This window comes from Oncorhynchus gorbuscha, linkage group LG22, assembly GCF_021184085.1.
Source record: "Oncorhynchus gorbuscha isolate QuinsamMale2020 ecotype Even-year linkage group LG22, OgorEven_v1.0, whole genome shotgun sequence".
Lineage (NCBI taxonomy): Eukaryota > Metazoa > Chordata > Actinopteri > Salmoniformes > Salmonidae > Oncorhynchus > Oncorhynchus gorbuscha.
Genome location: NC_060194.1, coordinates 14,672,039 through 14,683,921, shown reverse-complemented (window position 1 = coordinate 14,683,921; position 11,883 = coordinate 14,672,039). Strand labels below are relative to the sequence as shown.

At 42.9% G+C, this 11,883-nt stretch overlaps 1 protein-coding gene across 1 annotated transcript in view; it reads left to right on the top strand.

Annotated features, from left to right (window-relative positions):
* Nucleotides 1-8,932: 8,932 nt before the first annotated feature.
* The window catches only part of LOC124009557 (chloride channel protein 2-like), a 66,027-nt gene continuing 63,076 nt past the window's right edge, over nucleotides 8,933-11,883 (top strand). The window contains 1 exon segment of the mRNA XM_046321448.1: nucleotides 8,933-9,508. Within this exon segment, the coding sequence (XP_046177404.1) occupies nucleotides 9,368-9,508 (141 nt within the window). The 5' untranslated portion in view covers nucleotides 8,933-9,367.

The following is an 11,883-nucleotide window of genomic DNA, read 5'->3' as shown; positions in this document are numbered from 1 at the left end:
TATGTCTGTGTATATATGTATATATATATATGTCTGTGTATATATGTATATATATATATGTCTGTGTATATATGTATATATATATATGTCTGTGTATATATGTATGTATATATATATATGTCTGTGTATGTATTTATTATTATCTCTTACCGTGATGTCCAGGTGTGTGACTATGTGTAGGTAGTTGTTGACAGTATGCTCCAGCCTCTCCAGAAGAGTTGAGGCACAGCCAGGCTGGCTCAGTGTCCTAACAACCCTCACACTCCCAGTCAGAGCACCCAGAGACACAGCTATGTCCCTCCTCTTCTCCTGAGCCTGTGGAAAAACACACACACATAGATAACACATGCAAACACACACACACACACACACAGACACACACACACAGAGAGAGAGATACAAACATCAAATTATTGCCACAATTGGATGCTACTGAACCGAGGAAAACAAATCATCTGCCTTGAGAAGCAGAAGTTGAAGTGTTTGATAGCGTACTGATTTCCTCTCCCAAGAAGCCTTGTGAACCTTGATGCAAGGGAGCTGAATGGGGGACGGCAGGGTCTTCAAGACATCACAATCAGCCTGAAGAGAGGAGAGAAGCATACAGACATTAAAGGAGAGAGGTAAGACAGACGGACAGACGGACAGACAGACGGACAGACAGACAGACAGACAGACAGACAGACAGACAGACAGACAGACAGACAGACAGACAGACAGACAGACAGACAGACAGACAGACAGACAGACAGACAGACAGACAGACAGACAGACAGACAGACAGACAGACAGACAGACAGACAGACAGACAGACAGACAGACAGACAGACAGAGCTACTCTCTGTGTTAAAGGTAACGTATATGGCAGATTGTTTAAAACATACAGGTTTAGCCTCACCAATGCAGCCTCCATGTCTGCCACAGTGTTTAGGTCCCTCCGGGACTCTCTGTCACACACAAAGTCTATGGGCCTGGTCTCAGCATCCCACACCTCAGAGGCTACCATGCACAGCAGCAGCAGTCCTGGACACATACAGTTGAAGTCGGAAGTTTACATACACTTAGGTTGGAGTCATTAAAACTCTTTTTTTCAGCCACTACACAAATGTCTTGTGACAAACTGTAGTTTTGGAAAGTCGGTTAGGACATCTACTATGTGTATGACACAAGTAATTTTTCCAACAATTGTTTACAGACAGATTATTTCACTTATAATTCACTGTATCACAATTCCAGTGGGTCAGAAGTGTACATACACTAAGTTGACTGTGCCTTTAAACAGCTTGGAAAATTCCAGAAAATTATGTCATGGCTTTAGAAGCTTGTGATAGGCTAATTGACATAATTTGAGTAAATTGGAGGTGTACCTGTGGATGTATTTCAAGGCCTACCTTCAAACAGTGCCTCTTTATTTGGGAAAATCAAAATAAATCAGCCAAGACCTCAGAAAAAAATTGTAGACCTCCACAAGTCTGGTTCATCCTTGGGAGCAATTTCCAAACGCCTGAAGGTACCACGTTCATCTGTACAAACAATAGTACGCAAATATAAACACAATGGGACCACGCAGCCGTCATACCCCTCAGGAAGGAGATGCCTTCCGTCTCTTAGAGATGAACGTACTTTGGTGCAAAAGGTGCAAATCAATCCCAGAACAGCAGCAAAGGACCTTGTGAAGATGCTGGAGGAAACAGGTACAAAAGTATCTATGTCCACAGTAAAACGAGTCCTATATCGACATAACCTGAAATACCGCTCAGCAAAGAAGAAGCCACTGCTCCAAAACCACCATAAAAAAGCCAGATTACGGTTTGCAACTGCACATTGGGACAAAGATGGTACTTTTTGGATAAATGTCCTCTGGTCTGATGAAACAAAAATAGAACTGCTTGGCCATAATGACCATCGTTATGTTTGGAGGAAAAGGGGGAGGCTGTCAAGCCGAAGAATACCATCCCAACCGTGAAGCACGGGGGTGGCAGCATCATGTTGTGGCGGTACTTTGCTGCAGGAGGGACTGGTGCACTTCACAAAATAGATGGCATCATGAGGTAGGAAGATTATGTGGATATATTGAAGCAACATCTCAAGACATCAGTCAGGAAGTAAAAGCTTGGTCACAAATGGGTCTTCCAAATGAACAATGACCACAAGCATACTTCCAAAGTTGTTGCAAAATGGCTTAAGGACAACAAAGTCGAGGTATTGGAGTGGCCATCACAAAGCACTGACCTCAATCCTATAGAACATTTGTGGGCAGAACCGAAAAAGCGTGTGCGAGCAAGAAGGCCTACAAAACTGATTCAGTTACACCAGCTCTGTCAGGAGGAATGGGCCAAAATTCACCCAACTTATTGTGGGAAGCTTGTGGAAGGCTACCTGAAACGTTTGACACAAATTCAACAATTTAAAGGCAATGCTACCAAATACAAATTGAGTGTATGTAAACTTCTGACCCACTGGGAATGTGATGAAAGAACTAAAAGCTGAAATCAATCACACTCTCTACTATTATTCTGACATTTCACATTCTTAAAATAAAGTGGTGATCCTATCTGACCTAAGACAGGGAATTTTTACTAGGATGAAATGTCAGGAATTGTGAAAAACTGAGTTTAAAGGTGTATGTGAACTTCCGACTTCAACTGTACATACATATTAAATCCATTTAAGAAAATTGGTCAGTGGCCCTGGCTGGGCAATTCAATTCAGTCAACTTCAGTCAACTTGTATTTGTCCCCAAAGACACAGGCTCATGATAGTTTGATTTGACCCATTAGTTCAGTTAATTATGAAACCCCTGTGAATGGTCACTCTCTGAATACTCACTGCTTAACGCCATGCCCCTCTCGGTTGCTTCTGATGTCCATTCATGTGGTCCATTTAAAACAAATCTGGTTAACTGTCTTCAGTCGCAATATATCCTTGCCACTCCGAATTACCATCTGCATGTCTGAAGTACGTTGTGTCCCCTCTATCGTCCTCGCGCCCTTCCTACATTTTCATGGCCGGAAGGGCGCGCATTATCAAGTCCCAGAGCGTTACTCAACTTTCCTGTTGCACGTCATTTCCATATGCCAAAGGGTCACGAGAACGAATATCAAGGATCTCCTATTCTTTCGTCTGTCCCCTGTCATTTAGTAACTTTCTATCACTCTCTCTCTCTCTCTCTCAATGACAATGCCTCATCAACAGAAATATCATCCAATGTTCAGAGGATAATATGTTGATGGGCTACCTAGCCTACTTCAACCAGAGTTAAGGTTTATTATTGTGAAATGGTTCCATCTAATTCTTTGCTGTGCACAGCTGATCAATCAAGCGATTGGAATTCTGCTTTAGGCATGGAGTATAGAGGACCTGAAGCTTAGGATTCTATTGTATCAACTTTATATATTTTTTATCACTGACAACATCATCTTCTAATCTACAATTTACATAGTCACTCAAGTATGCAAACCATGTAAAGCACTTTCAAAGAATTTCCCTCCCAAAAATTTCTCTCTCACACACACACACACACACACACACACACACACACACACACACACACACACACACACACACACACACACACACACACACACACACACACACACACACACACACACACACACACACACACACACACACACACACACACACACACACACACACCCCTCTCTAACTCTCTCTGTCTCCCTTACTCACTCACTCACTGTCTAGGACCGGTGTTTTGTTGTTGTTTTAGCTACATGCTTAGGAGACCATCCATCTTAGGTGTGTGACCATCCAGAGAGGTACGGTACATTCGGAAAGTATTCAGACCCATTGACTTACAGCCTTATTCTAAAATTGATTCAATAAAAAATGTCCTGCTCAAAATCCAAACGGAAAATATTTACACAAGAAGCAACCTAATATAACACAGTCAAACTCTCAGTCATTTAGTAAGTTCACCATTCTGCCATTCTCACTGTTAAACATCGCACGTTGTTTCAACACGGCTCTTCAACACAACACAATAACCCAAAATGACAAAGCTAAAACAGGTTTTTAGAATTGTTTAAACTGGATTAAAAATTTTTTAAACAGAAATACTTTATTTTCACAAGTATTCAGACCCTTTGCTATGAGACTCGAAATTGAGCTCAGGTGCATCCTGTTTCCATTGATTATCCTTGAGATGTTTCTACAACTTGATTGGAGTCCACCTGTGGTAAAATTAAGTGAAAGGACTTTATTTGGAAAGGCACACACCAGTCTATATAAGGTCCCACAGTTGTCAGAGCAAAATCCAAGCCATGAGGTCGAAGGAATTATCCTTAGAGTTCCGAGACAGGATTGTGTCGAGGCACAGATCTGGAGAAGGGTATCAAAAAATGTCTGCAGCATTGAAGGTCCCCAAGAACACAGTGGCCTCCATCATTCTTAAATGGATGAAGTTTGGAATCACCAAGCCTCTTCCTAGAGCTGTGGCCACCCGGCCAAACTGAGCAATTGGGGGAGAAGGGCCTTGGTCAGGGAGGTGACCAAGAGACAGGTCAGGGAGGTGACCAAGAACCCAATGGTCACTCTGACAGAGCTCCAGAGTTCCTCTGTGGAGATGGTAGAACCTTCCAGAAGGACAACCATCTCTGCAGCACTCCACCAATCAGGCCTTTATAGTAGAGTGGCCAGACGGAAGCCACTCCTCAGTAAAAGGCACATGACAGCCCGCTTGGAGTTTGGCAAAAGGCACCTAAAGGACTCTCAGACCATGAGAAACATCTGGAGGAAACCTAGCACCATCCCATCGGTGAAGCATGGTGGTGGCAGCATCATGATGTGGGGATTTTTTACAGCGGCAGGGACTGGGAAACAAGTCAGGATCGAAGGAAAGATGAACGGAGAAAAGTATAGAGCACACAGCCAAGACAACGCAGGAGTGGCTTCGGGACAAGCCTGTGAATGTCCTTGAGTGGCTCAGCCAGAGCCCAGAATTGAACCCAATCTAACATCTCTGGATGTCAGCCCAAACTCTTCCAGTCCCAGAAGGGACTAGGCAAGTCAGTTAAGAACAAATTCTTATTTACAATAATGGCCTACCCTGGCGACGCTGGGCCAATCACGGCCGGATATGATACAGCCTGGATTTGAACCAGGGACTGTAATGACACCTCTTACACTGAGATGCAGTGCCTTAGACCGCTGCACCACTCGGGAGATTGAGTCCCAGTATCAGCCTCTAGGTTACACCGTCATCATAATCACTGCAGCCCTAGCCAAACTGAATAGACACCAAGGCCCGGCTACTGTGCAATTCGCCAGGAGAGGAAATTGCTTTAAGTAGCCTTGTTACAAAATATATTTCAGTCATAGTCCTGAGCTGAGCTGACTGCAGAGGTATCACACAGTGGGGCTGTTTAGACAGCATGCCATCAGGTGGGTCACCAACAGGACCAGTGGCAATTTTATCATGTAAAACTTGGTGGGGCAAAAAAAAAAGAAGTGGGATGGATGCCAACAAAGCCACTACACAACACTAAACAATACATTAATTGCACTATAATGTTGACAAACGGTGCCCACAAACTGTTATGGCCTCCATAAAGCTGTCTCAGCAGCAGAGTCCCAACAAATTACCACTGCTACAACTGGCTATCAGCAGAGCCTTGTCTGGCAGCGAAACAGTTAATTCTGCCTCATTTACTGCCTTTAAAAAACATAGCTGATATGGATGACTTACTTAAACAAATGTGGTTTCTAATGACAATTGGGATGCACAAACTATGCCATAAGGGGACGACAAGTGGATAAGAGGCAATCCGTAATTTCGATTAAGACATTAAGGAGCGAGCTAGGATGGACGTAGTGAATATAACTATTTGTTCAGCACTTTTGAAATGTACATCGACAGAATTCAGAACATGGGCCGTTCTTACAGTGTTCTCCCTGTACATCAAGTCACAACCAGAGGATAAATAAAGGGGGCATATAAGCAGACAATGAAAGCTCTTACAATATTAGATGTTTACATTTTTCTAAAATAGGTTATAGGCTACATGTGCACAACCAAGTCAGAACAGTAGGCAAAATTAGAGGTGAAAATAGGCTAAATTATTAGGGTGAGGCACATGGGCTACTAAAAGCTTACTACACAACATACACTTAGTATTATTTTCATAGCTACAGTATACATATGTCCCTGGCATATTACATCATTTATGCAGCAGCATACAAGACATTTTTGGACTCACCTTGTTGTGCTTTGCTCACTTGAACAGGAAGGTGGTGCGGCGGTCCTTTGTGGGCAAATTTTGTCATCAAACTTTGTCATCAAAGTCTGCATTCTCTGGATTTATGGTGCTTTCAAGACAATTGAGAACTCAAAAAACAAAAAGGTAAACTCATGATGACGTCATTGATCTTCAGGGCATAGCTCTAGAAAGAGGTCCGAGTTCCGGATTTACAATTCAAAACGTATTTTCCCGAGTTCCCAGTTGTCTTGAACTAACTAAAGTCAGATTTTGCAGTTCCGGGTTGACAGTTGTTTTAAGTGCAGCACAAATCATGCTTCATCAACAGCATGGCCAACGTTGAATGTTAATTTTAATGTCACGTTCTGACCTTTATTTCCTTTGTTTTGTCATTATTTAGTATGGTCAGGGCGTGAGTTGGGTGGGCATTCTATGTTTGTTTTTCTATGTTTTGGGTATTTCTATGTTTCGGCCTAGTATGGTTCTCAATCAGAGGCAGGTGTCATTAGTTGTCTCTGATTGAGAATCATACTTAGGTAGCCTAGGTTTCACTGTGTGTTTGTGGGTGATTGTTCCTGTCTCTGTCTTTGCACCAGATAGGACTGTTTAGGTTTTCCATGTTTATTGTTTTGTAGTGTTCATGTGTACATTTACGTATTAAAAGAACCATGGACACTTACCACGCCGCATATTGGTCCTCTGATCCTTTTCGCCTCTCCTCTTCGGAAGAAGAGGAGGAAATCCCTGACATTTAAACTAGGAAAAGAGACCCTTAAGCTTAGACTTTGTAACACACAGCCACTCCCCTGAATAGCAGGCTAATGATTCCTTTGCAATAATTAGCCACTAATTCTCGTTCCTAACCACTCATTGGGGCGGTAGGTAGCCTACTGGTTAGAGCGTTGGACTAGTAACTGAAAGGTTGCAAGATCAAATACCTGAGCTAACAAGGTAAAAATCTTTTGTTCTGCCCCTGAACAAGGCAGTTAACCCACTGTTCCTAGGCCGTCATTGAAAATAAGAATTTGTTCTTAACTGACTTGCCTAGTTTAAAAAAAAAGGTAAAATAAAAATGTGTAATTTCCAACATGTTGTGTAATGTTTATATCCGATGAGCACTGATACATTTTATCTATAATTTCTCTTCATTATTTATCTTAATATGACAAGGAATAAAAAGGATTTGCCAGTAGATTGTCGAATTGATCCATGATGATGACTGCTAGCTAAGGTTTTTCAGTCCAATCAATGCTACTATAGATATAATGTAGATATAATGTGATTTGACGTCATTTTATTTGTGGCCAATGATCTTGAGTCTTCTTGGATGGGCACTTCTAATGTAACACTATCGCAGCACCCAAGGGCCTTGAATTTTCGAGGTATACCCTTAGACTTGGCGGTGACGTAGTGTCCCCATGAGTGACAGAACACTGAGCCAATCACAGCCCAACGCGCCGTATTTCTGCTGGCTTGCCCCACCACCACAGAAAGCACTGAGCTAGGCTGAAACACCTGCATTTTGGTGCTGCCTTATTCAAGAAAACAAATTAAAAGACCATGTTTTATCAACTCAATTATATATATATATATATATATATATATACATATGCAAAACAGGCAAGCCCCACCTGCTCTGAATGACGGGTCGCCACTGAATGGGACTTACAGGATGACATTGATAGGCTAACGTGAACATTTTGACCTGCAAGGCCTATCATAAATAATGGGCAACTAATAAAAATGTGATGAATATTCATCCCACTACTATGTGTTTGAAAAGGGTGTAGGGCATCTGGATTATCATTAGAATAATGTTAAGTCTTTTCTCGAGAATACTTGACTGTTCCAGTGTTTTTCATGCCAAGGTGAATTCAAGATTTCATGAATTACACACACACACACTGGTGGCGGTCCTGCTGAAGCTTTTATAGCTCAGTAGCCAACCATTAGGTCTACTCTGTGTATTTATATTTCAGGAACAGAAGAGAACAACAAGTGTTAGTCATCACCTCGGATTCAATCTTCCACCGGGTGCTACTCGAATGCCCACGGGTCGCAGCTGTGAGAGGCAGTGACGATACAATTCGATAGGAGGGAAGAGCAAAATCTCAGGGTGGACGTTGATTGATCCCCGTATTTGTGGACAATCAAGCCAGCAAGTAGAATGATACATCGAGACGTATTGCACCCCATATTAACTGAAAGCATACAGAGATGAATCTGAGTGTAGAGTGTGTGTGTGTGTGTGTGTGTGTGTGTGTGTGTGTGTGTGTGTGTGTGTGTGTGTGTGTGTGTGTGTGTGTGTGTGTGTGTGTGTGTGTGTGTGTGTGTGTGTGTGTGTGTGTGTGTGTGTGTGTGTGTGTGTGTGTGTGTGTGTGTGTGTGTGTGTGTGTGTGTGTGTGTGTGTGTGTGTGTGTGAGAGAGAGAGAGAGAGAGAGAGAGAGAGAGAGAGAGAGAGAGAGAGAGAGAGAGAGAGAGAGAGAGAGAGAGAGAGAGAGAGAGAGAGAGAGAGAGAGAGAATGAGTAGGCTGTATGCCTGGCTTTGTGTGAAGTGTTGAGAGAGTGTTGAGTGCACACCCGTCACAGGTTGCACACGGCCAGACAGTGATAGTGATACTCCCTCCATGCCTTTATCTATCTGCAGACACCTCGATCGGCGCTCGTTAATTAAGACGAATGCGCCACCAGCTCCCGGTAATGGCAACCACGTCTGGACTTTCTTCACAAGGAGATAAGGGGAAACGTGGCACTGACAGAACCCGCATTGCATCACGAACACCCGGTAGCCTACCCCGCTGCCGATACAGCTCGAGCTTATTTATATAATACATTATTTATATAATACATAATTTGGCAAAAAATGACGTTCACAGTCACACACTCACATTTGACGGGGTAGCTCTGCTGTCGCTCCGGGGCCAGCTGCTGTCTGAATGCTTGCGCATCGACGCGGATGAACGCAGCAGTGTTCAGAAGTTTGAGGTGCTGTGTGCGCACAACCAATCAAGGCACCAGCAACAGGCCACCAGTTTTCACGTTTACCCGAGGTGCAGAAGAGTGAATGAGACAGGAGATTGGAGTGGAGCGCCTCTGCTTGTGGATGGACCACTGATCAAGAGGGAAAGTAAGCTTGGAAGTTGGAGTTTATGCACGAAACGCGCAGAGATATTCCTAATTTTTATTCACTCTGTTACACGAAGGATGGAGGGGCGCAGCTGACGGTTAGGGATCGTAGCCTCGAAGAGGATAAACACACCGAAGGAACCGAACTGCCGGACGAGGGAAATGTGAGTATGAATGAGTCCTCGGCAACCTCAAGTCCATCATGCACCCATACCGCCTCCGGTATCCTGTCTTTCCCCGGTGACGACGAAAACAATGGGTCAAATTATTTTGTCATTATTCTCCTCTTGTTTTCATCAGGTCAATAGATACTATATTGATTGATACTCTATCAATAGAGTATCAATTGAACTTCGGTAATGTGTTCATGCTCGAGGGCAAATAAATCGGTTATTGAGTCAGAGTCACATTGAATTGTCTATAGCCTGTAGGCTATAACATGTTTTTATTGCAAAAATGAAATCATGTTCAATGTAGTGATATTGGGCTATATATTTATAGGCATCCTTTATCTAGACACCGAAACTTGTTCGGAGAAGCGGTACAGGTGGTTATGTATCCTATTCCACTTTCCGCATCAAGTCGTCGTCGGGGCTCAAGGTCCTTATAAGGTCCCTCATTGCTGCGGTTCATCTTGGAAATTTACGCGCACGACGAACGGCTATTTTATTCGCTCAGAGGACTTTCCTTTCTTGTCGTTTCTGTGACGTTTAATAATAATAAAGTGTTTCTACTTCTAAGACCTGTATGTCATATTTTGACATTGAATCCACTCATTGACATGCAAAAATTGCGATGACGTCATCGAGAGAGTATGATCCAGTCTGCAGATTTGATTTAGGTTTCTTTAAATGGTTTGACCCATGTGGAAATCCTAAAATGACTCTCTTCAGTTCCCTGACTGGTACTTGTCCACCCTCCTCCTCCACGTGCATGTACATGTGTTTACACACACACACACACACACACACACACACACACACACACACACACACACACACACACACACACACACACACACACACACACACACACACACACACACACACACACACACACACACACACACACTCACACACACACACACACACACACACACACACTCTACTCTCAGATTCATCTCTGTAGGTCGTACCATTTATGAATAATTTGTTCCCATAGTGGGGTGCCAAAATAAACTCCACAGGTGTGTATTTATTCCGGATTGTTCCTGTCGAGACTGAAGGTTGAACTGGGTCAGTGTGTTGGTGCTTGGGACTGCAGAGCACCTAGTTTCACTACTGTAGGAACGACAATACAGCTGCTCAAAGACACAGCCACAGTAGTACCTGCATGGTATTCAAAGCAGAAGCACACCTACAGCAATAGATATTGCAGAGAGAGACAAAACACACGTAATAACTCCTCTTTCTCACTGAGAAGAAAGTGATATGTTTGTGCCTTTGTCAAAATAAATATGGCTTGGATTATGTGTGCACGTTTCTGCATATTTGTGAATGTGTGTGTGTGTGTGTGTGTGTGTGTGTGTGTGTGTGTGTGTGTGTGTGTGTGTGTGTGTGTGTGTGTGTGTGTGTGTGTGTGTGTGTGTGTGTGTGTGTGTGTGTGTGTGTGTGTGTGTGTGTGTGTGTGTGTGTGTGTGTGTGTGTTGGCCTATGATTTTGTTGTTCCATTACCATGAGCCAGTTCCATTACCATGCCAACAGCCTATCAACAGCCTCATCACTGCAGCGGAATTCTTCTGTCAGCCAATCAGAGGCTCTTTCTCTCAGGGGAATTCAGTCTTTTCATCATGTGTACGATGAGAGCCACTGATACTCCAAGGCCCTAAAGGCCTGGAGCGAAATGGCAAATTAGCACAGCACAACACATAAACCACAACATGTAATATTCATATGGAAACAAATTCAGTGATCAATTGCCCAATTTTGTAGGCTACGGAGTGGGTGAGGGAAAGGTCATTGTTGAGTATCTTCAAAAGTTTCCAAAGTCGGTTTTGATTATGGGGTGTGCGTGAAGCAGATTGTAGTTTTCTGTATTCTATCTTGTTCTAAGGGCAGTTCTGCCTCCAGGGCAAAACGAATGTGATTGGTTGAAAGCTCAACAGCCAGTGGACAGAGCTCATAGGTGGGAAGGTTGGTGGTGGATGTGGTGCAGGGCATCACCACAACTCTTTCACTAACCCTAAACTTAATCATTTGGAATTACTTGCCTAAATTTAACCAATCACATTTCGCGGCTGAACTTTCGCACTGACCTATACAGTATAGTCAAAGCAAGCGTTCAGATATATTTTCTTTGAAAAGACAAGTAGTTGAATATTTAAATATATTTGGCTATACTCAAATGCACTGACTCAAATACACTGGCATGCATTTAACCCAGGCATTTGAAAATAGTATTTGAAATAAGTATTAGAAAAAACTCTCAAATACAATTAGGTAGACTATTTAACCATTCAAAAACGAAAATAAAAGTATTTGTTTTGGGCTTTGTATCAGATATTCAAATACACATATATTTGAACCCAGGTCTGAAATCC